This window comes from Vicugna pacos, chromosome 27 (assembly GCF_048564905.1).
Source record: "Vicugna pacos chromosome 27, VicPac4, whole genome shotgun sequence".
NCBI classification, from domain to species: Eukaryota; Metazoa; Chordata; class Mammalia; order Artiodactyla; family Camelidae; genus Vicugna; species Vicugna pacos.
Genome location: NC_133013.1, coordinates 18,729,258 through 18,749,012, shown reverse-complemented (window position 1 = coordinate 18,749,012; position 19,755 = coordinate 18,729,258). Strand labels below are relative to the sequence as shown.

Genomic DNA, 19,755 nt, shown 5'->3' with positions numbered 1-19,755 from the left:
AAGCTGGGTGATGGGTACACAGGGGTTCATTGTATTACAATATTCTACTTTTGAATGTTTGAAAATTTCTGTAATAGATTAAGCAAAAAACAAACAAACCTCTTATGCTCACACTAGGCTTCAAGAGCTCATCTGGTATTTTTTACTAAGCTTCCCCCTACCCACCCCTCCTTAGCTTGAATCTCAGCTGTGCAGAGAGGTAGAAGTGGCCCTTTGCAGATGAGTGACATATGTACCCTCAAGGGTGGAGGGACTTAAATCCCTTCTGTTATAGTTTGCAGCCTCTAGAGCTTGGCCCCAGGATTGCTGTGAGGTGCCCATTCCACCCAGTCACTTTCTCTCCAACTTGGGCACAGTCTTGTCCAATGTTGCCTTGTCATCTGTTGCATCCTCCATCAGATGCTTCACCTGTGTCCCCAAAGTGCAGCTCCACCTCATCCAGTGTGGTGTCAAAGTCCTTCATCATGTCCTAAAACAGGACTGCCTGGGGACAGAGCACTATGGAGTCCTAAGACCCTGGCCCAGTGGAACACAGGCTGAATGATTCCCTCCCCCTTTCCAGCCTCCCAGCTTGGGCTGGGGCTGTGGGGGTGGGAGTGGGGACAGTTCCCCAGAACACCTCAATGCTGGTGGATTAGGATCTGAGACACAGTGACAGGACAGGACAGAACAAGAACAGGTCGATCTACAGGAAGCTTAGGCCTTGCTGGCTGAGTTCTGGATGTGTAGGCTGGCAAATGTAAAACGCACAGCTTTCTGCCATTGTGGACCAGCTGATAGGTATGAAGTTCCCTAGCCATTTCTTCATTCACCCAACCAATATTGAAATCTATGTTGAGAGTTGGAACTACAGCAATGAACACAGACAGGTCTCCTGCACTCATGGGATCTACCTTGTAATGCGGGAAAGGTGGGTGATGACAAATAATACAGTCGTAATATATTTCAAATCCTGGGGAAATTTAAACAAGGTGTGGTGATAGAACATGAAGGGAGCTGGGTGATTAGGGAAGGCCTAAGAAAGTAACATTGACCTGAGACCTGAATGACAAGAACCAAGGAGCAAGCCAAGTGAAAATCTGGGGACAAAGAATTAGCAAATGCAAAAGCCTTAAAAGACCAGTATTTGCAAGAATGGAAAAAAAGATTTAAGCTTAGTGAGCATTAGAATGGTAGGGGATGAGGCAAATGGAAAACATATCCAAGCTTGCAATAAAGCTTCTAATTTTCCATAGCCCCTTGGGGAAAGGGCACAACTTGCAGGAGTCATAAATGGAAGTTTAAACAAACAGCATCTTGCTCCTCTGAAATGCCTAAAAATTTCTAATGGCAAAATACCATTTTTTTTAAATCATAAAAATACTGATAAACGTTTGTTACATGATAGTGACAGAACAGGGATAACAAGGTCCTATCTGTCCACTGCTGTTACCAGAATGTGGATTTTCTAACTTTGATTGGCATATGATAGGGCCTTGCCATTTTTACTAAACAAACACTCAAGTTAACAGTAATCAGTGATGTTGCAATTGCTATTAATAGCATTTGAAATAGCAGTGAGATACATGAACAGACTGGGAATGACAGGGTTGGAATATCAGTGTTTTCATTAAATATCCTTCATATATTCAAATTCTGAGCCATTTTTTGTTGGTAAATTGTTAATGTGAGACATCGTTGAAAACTGTCATTGGACTCTTACATTGCTTGCATGTCTCATTCTATCGGTCCATTGATAATCGCTTTCCAGTGTTAAGTATTTCTAAAACAATCAGTAAATTAACAGAAATTATGCCAGGCAGTGCTAGATTTCTGGAATTTTAAAAGCCTTGAATTAAGAATCAGACCTGACACAACATTGTAAACTGACTATAACTCCATTAAAAAAAAGAGAGAGAGAGAATCAGAACGGAGTTCAAGTCCCGCAGTCTCAGTGCTGTCACTCACCTGCAGCTGTGTGGTCTTGGGCATATCCAAAAACCTGAGACCAGCTCCTTATTTGTAAAAGGGGGCCTAGCAGCTGTTCTTGTGCAAATCACAATACCCTTGTAAAAATCTGATAAAAACTGTAAGATACTTAACCTTTTAGAAGTGGCTAGAGATTATGTTGAGAGCCCTTAAGTCTTTGCTTGTTTTGCATGTTTTTGTTTTGTCAAACCCCCATACCCCAATCTCTTTCAGAGCCCTAGCAACTAAAAGAGGAGCTACTTTTTTTAATGAAGTACTGGGGATTGAACCCAAGATCATGTGCATGCTATCTAAGCATGCACTCTACCACTGAGCTATACCCACCTCCTCAAAGAGTAGCCACTTTAGATTGGGTGTTTAGGGAAGGCCTAATATCCAGTTTTTAGCTGTCAAAATCCATCACTGAGCCTGCTGTATAATATAGCACAGGGAATTATATTCAGTATCTTATAACCTATAATGGAAAAGAATCTGAAAAAGAATAGATTTATATATAACTGCATCACTTTGCTGTACACCTGAAACATTAAAAATCAACTCTACTTCAGCTTTTTTTTTTAATAGAAAAAAAAAATCCATCACTGAGTAGGACTGATCTGCGCAGAGCTCTTTGTTGGGGGTTCCTCTAGCCCCATCTCTCTCCCAATATTTAGACAAGGGACACTTTGCCTCTTCCCTTCCCTTCACAGGGAAACCCTCCCAAACCCAGAAAGCACCAATCAACACAGACTGCTACATTTTACTTTATTTCGCACATAATGAAATCAACCAATGGACTAAGCAGTTCCAGAACTGTTAAAGAGTTCATTAATCAAAAAGTAAATGAGGTGAAAATGCAAATTTTTCATTTCCTCCCAAACATATACTGAAAGTATCACAAAAACTCCTAACAACACATGCAACACAACACAGGCTGGTTTCAACAAAGAGCCCAGGAAAGAAGGGTAAATCCTGAAGATCCACGCAGGTCAGACTAGGAGCAGTGCTCCAGGAGGCTGGAATCCACCCAGCCAGTCACTCACCCTGCTTCCATACATATCTGCTCTGTGAAGTTCTCTCCCCTTTGTCAGGTTCAGATCCAAGCAGCTTTCATCTCACATTCCAGGCTCATCATTTCCCCCCATTCCAAGGTGGATAATCCATCCACAGAAATCCAGGCAGATCCAAATATACTTGCTCAGCTGTGTTTCGAGTAGCATCACCACAAGCCAGGTTCCGCTCAAATTCTGTACAGGAAGTTCCCATTGCTGTCAAAGAACTCTCGCCCCCTCTGTACTACTTTGTTGCTAAAGTTCTGGTCATCTGGCTCCCCTGCCTTCAACTCTTCCAGCTTCCTGTCACTCGGCCATCCATCAAAGTCAGTTGCCCTGGTGCCCTCACAGTCACTGGTGGAGTACTTCTGCAGCTCTCTCGGATGACCTAGGGCTTCAGTAACAGGCATGAAGCTCTCCTCCTCCAGGCCCTGGATTCCTTTATTCCTTCCCTTCTGTCTCCTTGGTGTATTTGTACTGTGAGTGTTCGATTTGATCACCCTCAATGCTGTGATGTGACCATGGCCTTTGGATGAGACTTCATCCCCCGGCATCAGCAAAGAGCCTGATACAGAATGGCCTGCAGAAAGTGGTTTCAAGGTAACCCCAGAGCCTGGGAGCTGCCAGAGCGAGGGGGCAAGCCTAACTTTCTTAAGGACTTTTTGATCCTGCTTCAGTTTTTGTTCCAATGTGGGTACAAACTTGCTTTTTAAAACCCTTCTAATCACATCGGTGCTGACCTCAAAGCCTTCAGCCAATCTGGGAACTGACCAGGACTCTGCAAATTCCTTATGTAAATACCTATGAAAAAAAGAAACAGGTTTTCAATCTGTGAAGTCTCCTATCAAGATAGTTAACTGATAATACTAGCAATAAATACATGGAAAGAGGGCTTGGAAAAACTGCAAACATAGTCTCTATTTTCTGCTACTAAATGGCTGTGTTCCATTTCTGTGCGCTGACAATACTCAGCCACTCAAGTAACTTTATTTCATATCAGCTGACCACCTCCCACTGCATACCAGGCCCCAGTTAAAACCTGGGGATGCATGAAGACTGTCCTTCTCTTCAAAGAACATACAATCTGGTGGTGGAGACAGATAAGAACACTATGACAAGTGTCACAGCAGAGGATGCTGTGAGAGCACTCAGAGACCCAGGGACAGGCTATCACAACACTTGCAGTGTGGCCCAGGAATTGCTTCAGGAAGTCTGTGCTAGAGCTGGTCTGAAAGGCTGAGCCTTAATAAGCTGGCAGAGGGGAGTGGGGAGGAAGAAGAGCAAAGGTAATAATGGCAGAGTGAGAAGCATGTGAAATACAAAATGCACATCACCTTTGTTGGGAACAGCTCAACTTGTGTGACAGTGTGAGAAGGAGCAAGATAGTATCATGAATAGTGATTCTGGAGTTTATCCCAAAGCAACAGTGAAGAAAGGATTTTAAGTGGCAGAATGCCATGAGCAAATTTTCCTATTGAGGCTCAGTTCAGTGGTGTTGAAATGGAGGCAGTCATCAATTAGGTAGGGATCTGACCTAGAGAACCCAGAGGATTGGTTCTAGACTAGTGAAGAGCTACCACTTCCCCTGAGATGTGAATAAAGTGTAAGGTAATGGGAATGGAAGGTAAGGAGGAAGACCAAGAAGCTTTAAACGGTTCTTACCTAATGGCCTGTTTTTTTTCTTTGTAGTAAAAGGATATTTATATTGATCACAAAAGGGGAGGTGATAAGTAGGAAGATGTAAGCGTTGAAAAAGCTGGTATCCAAGACAGGAGAGGAAGCTGACAGGACAAAGGTGCTACAGCCTCATAAAATCTTGATCAGCTCTCACAATCCCCTTTACTCTAAGTCTCAATTCCAGAGTCATTCTAATGGGAATGGAAAAATGGTACATGACCTATGGAGGGCTACTTAGCAATATTTATCAAACGGCAAATCCATTTGCTCTTAGATTCAGCAAATCTACTTCTGGAAATGTACAAAGACTTCTGACAGATATGTGAAATGCTGCGTATACAAAGTTATGCACTAGAGCACTACTTGTTACAGCACGTGGGTGGAAACAACCCAAGTGTCCACCATAAAAGACTGGTAAAATAAACTACAGTTTACTGTGCATCTACAAAAAAGAATGAGGAGCTTTCTCTTGGGAAGTGTAAAAATATGTTAAGTAAACAAAGTGCAGAACAGCATAGTATTACACTGTGATTAAGGAAGTGAAAATAAAATTCTATATTCATACTTGCTTGTTTGTATTTGCATAAGGAAACCTAGAAAATGACACAGAAAACTTTATTTAAAATAGTCTCCAGAGGAGACTGGGTGGGATTAATACTTCTTAATACATGTCATGTTATACTGTTCTAATTTTGAGCCATATGTAATACATTATCTATTCAAAACAAAAAACTTCACATTTACAAAAGGATCTCTTTTCAAATATATGGATCCTCCCTTCAGAGAAATGAAACCATGGAAGCTCCATCCCTGGAACTTAGTCAAGAACCTCATGATCTACTTTGAAGGAGTTAAATGTTGTGACGCCTGCAATTTACTATTTAAAAATTTCAGCAAAAATGAACCATGTCAGAAAGTTAAAAACTATTAAAGCTAGATGAGGGTCTTAGGGAAGTTCGTTTTATTTCACTTTTCTGTTAGAAATCTTAAATACTAAAAAGTAAGATATAAAAACAGCGTTCTAGGCCCCAATATCATTCACTTCTCATCACAGCAGATCCGAACTACCAAGAGTCTTACCGGATCTGCTCCATGGCTTCCCACGTCAGGGTCCTGGGCGGGGCACCTGGCACCTCCATTTGCCTTCGAATTTTCTGGAACCGGATGGCTTTTTTCTGTCGTTTCAGGGCGCTAGGGGAGAGAACCAATGGCAGCAGCCATGCGTGGAAGCTAGATGGGTAGTTTAAGAGCCTTGGGCTAAACACAGGGCGCCCATCCCGCATCTCTTTGCAAGGGCAACCTGGCCATATAAGCCAGCCCAGATTTGCTCAGTACACCGCCCCGTAAGTCTAACACCTAGAACAACAGCAGCCCACAAGCTGCTGCCGAATTCTCTAAGCGGGCGATGAAATACGTCACTGGTGAAGGGACCCGTGGTCCCAAGGGAGCTAACACTCTGCGCCCCTGACAATGGGTGAGAAATAAGGGCCACTGCGGACGCCACGGCAGAACGCCTATGAGCCAACAGGGCGAGGCCTGGGGCGCCGGGGTACGAGGCTCTGTTTCAGGCTGAGGGCCCGGGAAGGAGCTGGTACCTCTCCACCTCCTGCAGCTCCCGCTCCTCCGGCTCCCAGTCAGAATCGGGGTCCGGCTCACGGCCGATAGAGCCTGGGCTCGCCACCCCTCGGGTCGCGAACCCACAGCGAGCGACCGCTGCACGTACACGCCCGCCCAGCAAGAGGTTCAGAGCAATCGCCATGTCGACAAAAACAGCCCTCAATAACCCAAAATGCTTCAGCACCGGAAGCCAGGAGCGGAACCGGAAGTAACGGGGGCGGGCAGGAAGCTGGGTTGATTGCGCCTCCTTCCCGCTTCCGGCTGAGGGCGTGACTTCAGAGCTTGAACCGTTCCAAGGCCCACCCTTCCTGACTGTAATTATGGAGAAGACTTCCCTACCATTCGCGGGCCGGAATGAGGTAGAGGACACGCCTGCAAAACGGCATAAATTTTAATAAAAAGACGGGTTCAATTGCCAAAAGCTGCCCCTCTGCCCCAACGGCTGCCCAGGCCGTCCTGTCTCCGCCACGGCGGCGGGAAGGGCGTCCTCTTGGCGGTCCACTGATGGCGACAGTCCCGTACCGTGGGGACTCGGCTCCTCTGGGAAAGGGGCTTCTTGTCTCCCAGATAACCTCCCGTCCCGGGCCTCACCCAGGGGTCAGACCCATCATCTAGTGGTAAATCCAGGCTGAGGTTTGAAGGTTAGAGATGAGCACATCGCCCTGGCTCCTCTTCATCTTATAGTCTTTACTGATCTGGAAATAATCTTATGGAATTGAGGAATTATGGGCGTCTTTGTGTTTTGCTTTATGCAAATAGGGTTCCTGGCCAGGGCTTTTAAAACTGAACTTTGGTGGCAGTCTGAGTTAGCAAAGATTGAAGACCCTTTGCCCCTTTGGAAACCTGAAGGGGGCTCTCCAGGAGAGCCTGAGTGCTGGGCTTCTTTCCTGCATTTACCTGTGGTGCTTGCTGTCCAGGAGTGCAGGGTTGTGCTACAGCAGGGGTGCAGAGGCAGGGCAGAGGGTGAGATCCTGGGCCTTGGCTGCTCTGTTTCCAGAGTCTAGCATGGAGGGCAAGGTGCATTCAATCCATAAGCCACTTACCACTCTTTCCCGTTGCAGAAGATGGCCCTGGCTTGGGGTTAAAGAGGGTGACACTCGTCCTGCCAGGGCTTGGTTTATGGCTTCTAGTCTTCTGCTGGCTTGGCCTTCTGCAGTGGAAACATGGGTCCCCCTGAGTTGATATTCACCCAAGAGATTTGCTCACCTCTTTCCCAACTGTTGCCCAGTTCCCAACACAGAGGAATGGCATCCCATGCTTCCCTCCAGCATCTGTACCACGCTGTATTGTAATTGGTGTGTTTACTTGTCCACAGCCCTGTTACTGTTTGTTGAGTGCTGTGGACTGTATTTCTGCTATTTCTATATCCAAGGTCTAGTACATAGGAGGTAAATAAATGGGTCCAGTACCTTCCTCATTCCCACACTGCTGGAAGTGCCATATAATATTTTGGAAGCATCCCAGCTGTAATGTTTGCTAGTGGGAATTTGCACGAGTCAGAGTGACCAAAGCTGGTTTTGCATACTTACGGCTTGTAAGGCTGACTCTGGCACTGGGAAAATAGTGCCTTCCAGATGTCTTCATTGACAATGAACAGAGGCTGATGGCTGCTGGAGCTCTTATCCAGTTGAAGTTCTTGGGCTGCAGATGGCACCAGGAATGATGTGGAACTGCAGCATTCATGCTTGACGGTGGCCCTACGATCCTGGGGATCAACTCGTGGGGCTGAACTGGATGCAGGAAGTGAGGAACCTGCTCTTTGGCAGCCCTTCTCAGGAGGACCAATGGGACCAAACTCACAGATTGCAGTTCTTGACTGCCCAGCCTGTCCTGGTGAAATCTAGGCTAGAGGAGAAGAGCAGCCCCTTACCACATTTCTTGTGAGTCTGGATGGAATGGTGGAAGAAAATAGGTAACTGAAAAAAATCTCTTCTAGGCTGTGGCCACTATTTAACCAGCTACTCCTTTGGGGTTCAACAAAAACAGAGGACCCAACAGGTTTTCTACTAGCCGAGGGAACAGTGAATTTGGCAGCTGTTTTGTTGGCCCAAAACTGTTTACTTTTCTCCCATTAGAGCCATGGCACTGGCAGTGATAGGGACGAATTACACAGAGGCCACTGAGGGTGGTGGCCTTGTTAGTTGTCAGTCATGAGTTTGGGTTACTGCAAGACAGGAATATAGAGAACAAGTCTCTTGTAAGTGAGGAGGTTGGGAGCTGCACTTTGCTGGATGTCATTACTAAAAACAAGGGAGCTTGGGAACAGATGCAAAAGGAACCAACAGACCCTTTCCCAAGGCCAGGCATACCCTGCTTTCCCAGGCTCCACTGCCAGATACCATCACATTAGCCTCCTTGGCTGTGGCCACCACCATGTGCCAGTACAGCCCTTGTTCCCTTGTTCTGTGAGAGGCTGTGTAGGGACTCTCACCTGATACTCGTGAAGTTTTTTCTGGCCCTGGTGGCTGGGGTGCAGAATGTGGGTGAGCTGCTCTACAATACCCAGACTTCGGATGAGATTTTCCCTTTGTAGCAGGGCCTTCATCCGCTCCAGCTCCTCCTCTTCCACAATTTCTTGAGGCTGCATGGTGTCCAGGTGTACTGGTGGCAGCTGCAAGGTACATGAGAGATGAATGCAGGATCTCCAGTAAGTCCCCAATCATCCACAAAGATGGTTGCAAGACTCCTGCCCGCTCTATCTTTGTCCCTTCCCTGACCTTAGTGGGAGGGTCCCTTTGCTATCCACTCTCTCACCTCCTGGTCCAAAAAGTCAGATTCAGTGTACTGATTAGGAACTCATCTCTCTTGTACAGGAGGAGAAGAGACTCCTTTTCTCTAGTAGTCCCAACCTGTTTTCCTGCAGAAAAGCAAGAGCCACAAAACCCCTGACACCTCTTTCTCCCGGTTCCGGTTCCTATAAGCCAAGTGGGTGGAAAGGCTCCTGAGCCGGGCCCTGGATTGGCTCTTCTCCCCTGCTGATTCACCCTGGTTCTGGTCCTTGTTTTCCTTTCGTCTCTTATTGCCTGAGGTCTCCTGCTGTTCCTGCTTAAGGCGGATCTCTTCCAGTTGCTGCCTGACAAGACATAGCAGCTTCAGATACTGGAGAAATTGTGTTCGGGAGAAGAGGGGTAAGGGAAAATAGTGATGGGGAGAAAGCAGGAAATTATGATCTGCTCTGAGGACTGATGGGAAAGGAAGGAGGGGGAAGATGGGGAAACCTACTAAACTGAGTCATTAAGAGTCTGATAGAATTTATAACTCCATTCCTCTTTCCTCAAGTATCTGGCTTCCTCTCCTCCCTGCAGAGGAGCAGTTCAGCTTCAGGATTTGCCCCCACACAAGTGGACAGAGGAGACTGCAGGGCAAAGTACCTGGCACACTCCTCTCTGGCCTTGGAAGCAGCCGTCTCCTGGAAGAGGGAGCCATTGTGCTTGAAGAAGGGTGCATACTTCTCTGTGTCGGGCCCAGGGTAGATCCGCCGGTACCCCCCAAGGTGGGCATCCTCATAGCGTTCCTGGTCCAGCAGTGCTGCATGGGATGACTCACTTTGTTCTCGCCTATGGAAACCAAGCTCAGGGTGAATCAGGGAAGGGCTATGAGAATGTTCAACAGGGAAAGGAAGGCTGGCTAAAGCATTGAGAACCTCCTAACTTCATGGCCTTTCTGGCCCCTGCCTGTGTGATGAAAGCTGCCAGGCCCATCTGTGGCCAGTCCCACCTGTGTGTAGCCATGAAAACAGGCTTGACTTCCAGAAATCTGGTTTTCATCATAAGTACAAAGGCATCCATTCATAAACTAGCACTCCAAGTTATCATAATATTTTAGGTTTCTGATTACAGAGTAGTATATGTTAATTACAGAAAATTTAGAAGAGCAGAAGGAAGCTAGAAACCTCTAATCTTACTGTGAAATTAGCATATTGGCTATGAGCATGGACTCTGGGGCAGGACTTACTGAGTTTGAATCCTGGCTTTGCCACTCACTTGTTCTTTATTCCCTCCTTTCCTTCCTTGTTTTAGAAGAAAATGGGATCATACAAAATTTTAAAATGGCCTAGTAGTCTAGTGAGTCTATGATTGTACTTTTATTAAGTCCAGTAGTTTTTAACCTTTTTCCCCATTAAAAGGCATGATTCCTAACAGTCACATGCACCATCAGTCTCATGAGAATATCTAGGGTATCTTACAGTTACACTTCACCTTTGTTCACTTGAACATCTGAATGCCTGCTGTGTGCCAGGCCCTCAGGATATCACGGCAAATCAAATACACACTGGTCCTGCATATTGCAATGCAAGTGGTGACGAGTGATGCTATTATAGAAATAATCCTAAATCGATTCCAGTTCATTTTTATTATCATTAATGAATTATAATTTGGTGTCAGCAACAAATTACCATGTTTTAAACCCATCTTAAAATTAAACAACAGTGGGTAAACAATACTGATTTAAACATTACCCTATTATTGAATAACTAAATGTTTTCTGTGTTTTTTTCGTTATAAACTTTCTTAGGAAATGGTTTCTAGAGGAGCTTTGTTTAAAAAAAAATGGCCAATAAGACCACATAAAGTTCCTTATGTGCTAATACGAAATAGCTCTAAAATACATTGGGTACAGAGTGTGAGAAAGTTATGTTACTGTCTGGGTGGATAAAGGGAGAAAAACAGTTTATATAAATACACATATATATGTGCATAAATGTTTGTGAAAGTATATACATGACCCAAGAAACATTGATTGGCTCCAGGGAAGAAAACTGAGTAGTTGGAGGAGGAGGGTAGGAGAGAGACTATTCACTGTGTCTTTTGAATTTTGAAGATATTATCTATGATACATGATGTATTATCTATGCAAGAAAATTGTTTTTAATAGCTAGTTAGCCCCAGGCTGCCGTCTCCATCTAGAGAAGGACTTATACTCTCAGGAAACTAATAGCAAGGAAGGTAAGTTACATGACTAAACACATGTCAAACACCTGGAGCCCTTGGCTTCTCTTGGCTGTTGGTGGCACTGGAAAAGCCTCTCCTTGACTCGCCGCTTGTCCTCCTCTATCACCTTTCTTTTGTCACAGCCTCGGAGGTTGATAAGAGTCATGGCATCACAGAGAAGTGCATCCTTCACTTCCCGATCAAGGCGTGAGTCAGTGGTGAAGCTTGGAGAGTGGTTTACCTGCCAGGAGGAGTAATTATCCATCCCTTTCCTAGTCCACCTGAGCAGGTCATGATTCTTGCAGGCCCAGCTGGAGGGTCTAGGAGACATCCCCCTCCAGTGGCCTCAACCAGGGAGTCTCAATGTTCTGACTTCCAAGGCCACAGGACTCTGCTACAGAGATCCCTCCAACACACAGGCTGGTGAGAGTAAATCAGACAGCCTGACTACAGCTATAGTGTCCTTAAAGGCAAGGCTTACATGAGGAACACTTGGGATCCAAAACCTGGATTGTTATGTGGAGACCAGAGACCACCAAGACTGGACTCAGCAGGTCAAAAGTGCAGAGATATTACACTTTCTAGTTCCTGTCCACCCTTGTGCCTCTGTGTCCCCCATTCTCTGTTCCACCACCTGCGTACACTTCTATCCCAGGTGTCCTGTTCAGGGGCGGACCTTGGTTTTGTAAAGCCCAGGAGATAATCCTCACCTCCAGCAGCCAGGGCTTCAGCTTGTGGTCCAGCAAGATGTCAAAACCAAGAATCTCAAAACAGGCACATGTACCTCCACTCAGATATTGGGGAAAACAGGTTCGGTAGTTGTGGCGAAGAACAGAATGTGCCGAGATGATGGTTTTGATGATGATGTCCTCGATGTCCCCCCACAGCTCTCGGGGGTCGTAGCCATGCTCTCGCAGCCAGGTGTTGAGCGTCGACAGCTTCCTGTGAGGCCCAGTGCTCAGAGGAAGACCAGTGGGGACTAACACTAACCCTAATTCCATGTGTCGGTTTCTTGTGCTTTAAAGGGCTGCCATGAGCTTGGAGCAGGGCTTAGTTACAGGGTGGGGTTTGGGCTGCCCTTGGTGGTCAGGCACAGTACAGGGGTCTATAAAGGCTGAGCCAGCTCAACTTCACATGAGCCATCTCAGTTTCATGGGCTGCTGAGACTGTGGGGCTAAAGGACAGAGAGAGGAGAAAACAGAGTAGGGCATACCTCTTACTGCCCACAGCATCATCCCGGACAAAATTCTCATTGTGTTTGTTGATAGCATAGTTGGTCAGGTGCATGCAGACGTCATCCTGGGAAGACAGTGGCCATGTGGTCTCAGACTGCTTCCAGTCAACTCTCCTCTCCAGCCCTTTGTTGCCTTTTGATTGCCCTCCCCTCCCCAGGATGGCTCATCTCCTGTCCCTCTTCACCAAGGACTGTCCTGTAAGCTGGGGAGGAGAGTGTGCCATTCCTGCAGGCATGGCCTTTCTGCAGTCACCACCCCCTGAATGCTCTCTTCCCAGCTAGGTGCTGAGGTGCTCACAGGTTTCAATGCCTGTTCATGCATGACAAGTTAGCTGCGAGACAAGCCTCTACCTGGTTTTTCCATAGAACCTCAGCACTACTGGCAGTGGAAGAGAAGAGAGTGCTGCCCCGCCTCCCAGCACTGCCAGCTGGCCCCTCACCAGGTTGTTGTGGCTGCGCTCCACGTAGGGCACGGTGGCAAAGCGGGCCAGGCCCTCCTCATACATGAAGATCCGAAGAGGGTCGCAGGATGTGATCAGGACGTAGATTCGCATATCAAACTTGAAGCCGTCAATGAGGAAGGGCTGAGAGCATGCATATCCACCGGGGAAAAATAATAATACAGTGGTCCCTCAGTATCTGCAGGGGATTGGCTCCAGGACACCTCAGGGATACCAAAATCCATGAATCTCATATAAAGTGGCATAGTACAGTCAGCCCTCCATAGCCGCAGTTTCCACATCTGTGGCTATGGAGGGCTGACTGTACTTTTTAAGTACTTAATATGTTCCACCAACTGTTGTAAGTGCTTCAAATACATAATAACTCATTTAATTTTCACAATAACCGTATAAAGTAGTTACTGTTTTTATACCCATTAATAAATGAAGAAACTGAGGCCTGGAAAAGTTAAGAAATTTGCTCAAGATCACATATCTAGAAAGTAAAAAAACTCAGATTCAGAGCAGGTTGGCTCCACACTGCCTCCAAGATTGACGTGGGATAGCAGGAAGGGTGGAGGCCTAAAACTAGCCTCCCTGGCTTTGGGAAAGACGGGGCACCCCAGTGCTGGCAGAGGGACCTGGTGGTACTGAGGCACCCTTCACCTTGGAGATGTACTGCTGGCAGATCATATGCTCTCCTGGCTTGATCTCCCGTGGATTTCGGGTGATGAAGATGCCACGTCCCTGGCAGCCACTGTCTGGCTTGCAGATATAAGTGCGGGTTTTTCGCTGACGACCATAGGACTGGAAGTCCCCGTAGCTATGTGCAGAGAGGGGCTGGTCAGAGGGTTTCTGTGCATGATGGCTGTCCCTGTGGACTTCTTCCTGTTATCCAGTCTATGCTCTTGCTGGAGTACTCAGTCTCACACCTACTTTTCTTTTCATTTTTTCCCCCCTGGGTTTTTTTTTTTTTTTGAAGTTGAAGTATAGTCGATGTACAATATTATATAAGTTATTGTTGATGTACAATATTATATAAGGTATACAATATAGTATATTCACAATTTGTAAAGGTTACGCTCCATTTATAGTTCTTATAAAATACTGGCTATATTCCCTGCGTTGTACAATATATTCTTGTAGCTTATTTTATACATAATAGTTTGAGACCTACTTTTCTTTAACCAGCTCAAACTCTCCTACTTCCATCCATCTAAGACATTCTAGGTCCCAAGGCCAGAGTCTGGTGAGAACTGAGTTGGTGAACCCTTCCCTCCCCAAGTATCTCAACCTGGGGAGTATCACTCACTCTGCGGGGAGGCACCAGGTGCGGGGGAAGATGTTGTACTCTGTAGGATAGAGTTTCTGCATGCGGTTGAGGTTCCGAGCCAGCAGATCTTTGCGGCAGATTTCTGTCATGCCAGGGAAGTGGTTGATTTTCTGAAACAGAGCCAGTTGGTTATACTACCCACCAGAGTAAAGGGCAGTTCCTGGGGCCTGGGCATCCCAGGTACCAGTGGAGAAGGACTGGGAAGGTCAAGGCAGAAGTCACAGTGGAGGTAAACACTGCACCTAGTACCCCAATGGAGCAAAGGAAGGTTCCCTAAGGTAGGTGAGAATCTGCCCATTGGCCTCCCCCCCAAACACACATACACAGAAAGGTTAGGAAATGAGGGGCAGTGAGAAGGGCTAGCCAGGACTTTGGGCCTTTCAGCCACCTTGTAACATCCCTCAGACTACCAGGGCCCAGTCCTGTAGGAATAACTGGTGTGTGTTGGCACAAAGCAAATGCAAAAACATTTCTCCAAGGAGAAAGGAAACTAAGAACCAGCTCCAGGGAATGGGCAGCCCTGGCACTCCCAGAAGGCACGGCGTTGCCATGGTGGAACCCCCACTGCTCGGCCTGCAGTGCGTGGTGCTGGGAGGCTCAGTGCTCCTGCACTGGCTTTCCCCCGCACTAGCTGTGTGAACTCGTATTCCTGAGCCTGTGTCCTTAACATAAGAGTATCTTTAAAATTTTTTAAAGTTTATTTTTCATAAGGCTATTTTTTTGAGAATTTATTGACATGAGAATGAAACAGCACTTAACAGTGTCTGCCGTGTAATGAACCCTCAATAATGCTGTTACTGTTACCCTCATCTTACAACTGTTCCCTGCCTGCCCTTTCTTTGGGGCTTCTTGAGTATGTCTAGCCGTCTCTCTCCCTCTCTCTCTCTCTCTCTCTCTGGATCTTCTCCCATGATTTGTGGGCACATTACAGTCTCAGCTCCCTGCTTAGCTTCACCTCAAAATAAGCTTGCAGACATTTTAAAATTATTTTACTGTGAACCACTACAAAGACCAGAGGGTAACGAAAATACCAATAAGAAGTAATAGTCTGCTTGTGGACCCTGGTCCATCTTTCCTGACTTTCTCACTGCTGTGCGGGACCCCACACTGACTCTTAATGGATGTGGAAGCTAGGCTGAGCTGCTTAGAAGGCTGGATCATTTAGCTGGCTCTACTGTTAGCTCTGAGCTGCCTCCCAGTCTTCCCCCTAGGATAGGCTCACCCGCCCTGGAGGGTGCCAGCTGAGCACAGATGCTTCCAGGTAAGTGGCAAATATTGAGATAGAATGTGCCCAGCAGACACTTCCTTCAGATAACAAAAGTACCAGAGGCCCAAGAGGAGAATATTTCCATTGGTTTAGAAGCCCCTGGCTATGATCTCTCCTACTCTACACAAGGGTACAGCCACCCAGAGTGGCAGCCTCAGGTGCCTGGGCAGAAGGATACGAGTCGTCATTCTGGAGCGGTAGTCCCTTTAGGGTCTGGGGTGGGGAGGTTGTACCTGAAACCTCTTCATGTCCATGACTCGTTCCAGTGAAACAGAGCAGTCTGTCCAGTACACTGTCCACTCTTCATCCTCCCCCACCTCTTTCAGGCCACACATTTGAGCTGCTCGACGCACTGTGGAGAGCGGGAAGTCAGTGGAGCCAGCCTGGGCACTGGCAACAAGCTCTCGGACTGTAGCTGGGTCGGGTCAGGAACAGACCTGACCAGAGAGTGGGTTGGAGAGGGGGATAGTTTTTACCTCAGCTCTGCACTCTAGTTACCATGTGACAGTTCCAAGCTCATGAGGCTGTCAGGGCCCTTCCAAAATCTGTGACAGAAAACTAGAGCCTGGCTCCCTGTCCTTGTCAGTCTTCTATCTCAATTAGGATAGTTTCTGACCCATAGAGCTGACCCTTAGTAGGGGTCACACTGGCGCCTCACACTCTGGGGGGCCCCTTGTATGATGCCTGGGTTGGGGGGATAAGGGGAGTTAGAAATGACTGACCTAACTGGTGATTTTTTTTTTTAATTGCTGAAGCGCCCTCAAAATCTGAGTTGAAAAAACAGTTTTAACCTGGTTTCATCTTATCTCTGGTAAAATCTAGGAACGGTGGAGCAATGATGACCCTCAGTCATTCTCTTGTTGTTGTTAGCCAACTGTGGAGATTCCCGCCCTGCCACTGAGACAAACTCGAACTATGATGTCTCAACTGCCTGTAGCTGAGCCAGGAGGCTCAGTACAGGTTATAGACCAGCCTCAGCCTAACAAGATCTGGGGGCTGGGAGCAGCTTGGAGGACCATCTCCAGGGTGAAAGCCACAGCCCTAAGTGCCCTCTTATGCCCAGTGGTGTGAGTGACGAGCTGGGTGCTTACCACTCTCATATTTGCAGTTGGTCAGGTTGATGGCCAAGGGTCTGGAATGGAGGCAGAGCAAAAATCAGGCAGAGTGGAAGAGAAGGATAGACCCTGGGCTGCCAGGCACCCCAATAAAGAGACACCCAACAAATGCACAGTGCAATTCATTTTCTCTAGAAGCCATTCAAAGGAAAGGCCAAGATGATATCAACTTGCTGAAATTCTAAACTAGACAAGCCCAAATTGTTCTGAATTTTCTTTGTTTTTGTAGTATCAAAAGGTTAATGATCTACTGTATGCCCTGTCCTCTTTCCTAGGCTAAAGGGAAGACCTTGGATCCCAACTGTTGAAGGGCAGGAGATGACTCTGGAGCTAAGCAAGTGAGGGGGTCCAGGGAACCATTACCTGTGTTTCCGCCTTTTCTTTCTCCTCCCAACTTCTAAGTCATCTGGGTCAGCTGGGGTTATGACTTTCTTTGGTATTTTCTTGGCTACAACGGATAAGGCAACTCCATTCATAAATGCATTGCAGTCAGCTTTTGAGAGTGCCTGATGAGAAGGGTTAGAAGGGGTGGTACCTTCCCCTTTAACACATTCCTCCTCAGATCCCTCCTCTTCAACATAGTCTTCCTCTGATTCACTGGTCTTACAGGTACTTGGCTCCATCCTTTTAGATTCTGAAAGGAGAGGGGTGGGAGTGAAATATATATATATAGATGTCAGACCTCCCATATGTATGTATGTATGTATGTATGATGTCAGGCCTCCCGCCAGTCCCGGGAAGGCCTGCAGAAATCCAGCTAAGGACCTTCATTGTGTTATAAGGAATGTTGCTGCTCCTTCAGAACAGAACAGTCCCACTACAGAATGCGATGTTTCCAAGTAGGTAATGGGGTCTGTGGTTTGCCTGTGAGATGTTGGATTCGCTGACAAGCCCCCATCATCCAAGATCACTCCAAATAACATTCTAGGAAGCATTCAGGGGCTGATCTGAGCTGGCAGCGACCATGACCATAGCTTTTTTTATTCTTCCATGTGATGGTGGATGGCTGGGGGCGCTGGGGCGGGGAGGGGGTGCTTTGCTTTTAAAACAGAGCTGGGGACCAAAGATCGCCTAGGCCAGCCTTTTTTCCCTGTCCCATGACTCAGTTTCTCTATATGCACTGGGGCCAGGCACCCAACGGCCAAGACCCCTTGGGCTCTGAGAGCAAAGGGGGAGCCCCCGACAGACACTGCCCACCCGAGGTTCCGAAGAGGAGGAGCTGCTGGATCTGCCCCTATCGGCCCGGTGCTGGACTCAGCTGGTCGTTCATGTCCGCCCTTCAGCTGGCTCTTGCTCCTTCTTGGGCGTTGCTGGTCCTCCGGAGCCGCCTCCTTGTTCCACAGGACTGGTTGTCCCGGCCAATCGCGAGGGGGAGCCCGCTCCCCACTGCGCCCGGGGTTCGTGCCTAGCTCGGAGATCCCGGCGGCGGCGGCGGCACCTCCTTCTCCAAGGCGGCAGCCGCCGCCGCCGCCGTCGCCATGGACACGAGAAGGCTCCCATTAGAGCAGCGTTCTGGGGGCGGGGCCTCCCCGAAAACCACACCCACCTGGGCGCCCGCCGAGGCCATCTTGGGCAGGGGCTGGCGGTGGAATCAAGCCCGCGGCCCGCGAGGCCGAATTCCTGTTGTAGCTGACTGGATGCATAATGGAACTTGCAGGCCTTCCGCTGTCACGCCGGTTCGCTCAAGCCCTACCCAGATCCTTTCCTTGAACCCACAGGCCAAGCACCGGATTTGGCCAAGTCAGTGCTCGGGACAAATATCTGCTTGCCTTTCTTCATTTTTTTAAGTTACCATGTCTTGAGCACAGTCTCAGCACTTACGAGGGACGGCCGTGATTAGTACCCATGCCCTCAAGGTGCTCATCAAAGTTCACTGTGGTCTCTTCCTGACGTCCAGCCACTTTGACTTCTGATCACCACCTCTACCAAACCCAGCCCAATTTGTCATTTTAAGTTCATCCCACGTGCCTAAATCTAGACGACACTTAAAATTTTTCCCTCCTTTAAAAAGACACGGTCATTTTTGATTCACAGACTTTTTTAACTTGTTTGTGACCCGAGGATGGGGGAGGGGCACCTGGAAAGACATCATCTCTGTTACCCTCTCCTAGAGATGCTTCGAAGTCCCTTACCTTCCAGGACACACGTTTTTCTTACTCTTTCAAGTAGTGTTCCAGGCACTGTTCTAGTACCTGACCCGTCATTTCTTGCCTGAATTTTCATCATTCATCAACCTCTTAACTGGATTCCCTGATTCTATTCTTCCCTGCTGCATCCATTCACTGCAGCTTAAGTATCCTTTCTAAAATGTAAATTTGCTGCTCCCCAATTTAAAACTTTTCTTTTAACGGAGGGAGGTAATTAGGTTTATTTATTTAGTAGAGGTACTGGTAATTGAACCCAGGACCTCATGCATGCTAGGCATGCACTCTACCACTGAGCTATATCCTCCTCCCTAAAACTCTCAAAGTTTCCCATTAGATCAAGTCCAAAACCCCTTAGTACCAGAGACCCTCCATTAAAAAGCAAGCAAAGAGGTGGAGAGGCCCTGGGCTGGATTATCCCTTCTTATCTTCCTACTGTGCTCAAAGCTCAGGGCTCTGAGTACAAAGGGCCTCCTAAGTGTTCCATATTCAAACTTAGAAAAAGCTTCCATCTAAATCCCCTTCTTGATGATTCGCAAAGTATATGTGGCTGAGAAGTACCACCATAAAGAAAACCTACTTGACTTTTTAAAATTTTTTATGGAAAAACTTAGTTTTTGCTGGAGAATGCTTTCCTCTAAACATCAGCCCTAGGGAAAAACTGGAAAATCCTCGTATTTGGGCTCATCACCTTGGACACAAAGTCCACTTTTGCTATAATGGTCATCTGCACTACCTTCAGAGAGAGAGCAAGCAAAATAAAGTGATGTTATTGGAGCCTGCAAGGTAAGGCCTTGCAGAAAGAGGCATTAAGCTAAAATCACTGCCAAAAACATGAAGGTGACCAAAAATTCTTTATAGGAGTTTAAATTTTAAACTTTTTCTTATGAAATGGGTTGTGATGCATATTCTGCCTTATCTCAGTGAGACTTTATTAACTGGCAGTCGGTCGCACGTGCACAGCCCCAGCAGCTTCTGGTGTCTGACTGCCCTGTGCT

General features: G+C 47.1%; 1 protein-coding gene and 1 long non-coding RNA gene across 13 annotated transcripts; one reads left to right on the top strand and one right to left on the bottom strand.

Moving 5' to 3' along the window:
• Nucleotides 1-2,695: 2,695 nt before the first annotated feature.
• On the bottom strand, nt 2,696-18,079 carry TTLL13 (tubulin tyrosine ligase like 13). 12 transcript variants are annotated; one of them, XM_072950778.1, is made up of 19 exons: nt 17,811-18,074; nt 16,977-17,247; nt 16,590-16,630; nt 15,732-15,850; nt 14,211-14,341; nt 13,565-13,721; nt 12,899-13,042; nt 12,438-12,523; nt 11,935-12,166; nt 11,272-11,465; nt 9,665-9,850; nt 9,186-9,366; nt 8,725-8,904; nt 8,094-8,179; nt 7,823-8,023; nt 7,337-7,443; nt 6,272-6,665; nt 5,757-5,867; nt 2,696-3,800 (listed from the first exon to the last, which is right to left on the bottom strand). In XM_072950778.1, the coding sequence occupies exons 2-19, from the start codon at nt 17,234-17,236 to the stop codon at nt 3,188-3,190; spliced, it is 3,423 nt and encodes a 1,140-aa protein (XP_072806879.1). In that variant the 5' UTR covers nt 17,237-17,247; nt 17,811-18,074; the 3' UTR covers nt 2,696-3,187. The 12 variants fall into 12 exon arrangements, with proteins under 12 accessions (XP_072806879.1, XP_072806880.1, XP_072806878.1 ...); XM_072950779.1 differs by having other exon boundaries at nt 7,823-8,133; nt 16,977-17,061; nt 17,149-17,247; XM_072950780.1 differs by having other exon boundaries at nt 3,417-3,579; nt 3,740-3,800; nt 7,823-8,133; nt 17,811-18,079.
• Nucleotides 6,563-17,105, top strand: LOC140689715 (uncharacterized). The gene is made up of 2 exons (XR_012064787.1): nt 6,563-6,652; nt 16,889-17,105. It is a non-coding gene; the product is annotated as an uncharacterized lncRNA (long non-coding RNA).
• Nucleotides 18,080-19,755: the final 1,676 nt, after the last annotated feature.

What these genes read in the sequence shown, in the direction of transcription:
- TTLL13 (XM_072950777.1), bottom strand. Translation starts at nt 17,236, where the DNA reads ATGGAGCCAAGTACCTGTAAGACCAGTGAATCAGAGGAAGACTATGTT. An exon ending in GATGCTGTGGGCAGTAAGAG is followed by an intron (nt 12,167 to 12,437) that starts GTATGCCCTACT and finishes TGGGCCTCACAG; the next exon opens with GAAGCTGTCGACGCTCAACA. An exon ending in GCCAGAGAGGAGTGTGCCAG is followed by an intron (nt 9,367 to 9,664) that starts GTACTTTGCCCT and finishes ATGTCTTGTCAG; the next exon opens with GCAGCAACTGGAAGAGATCC.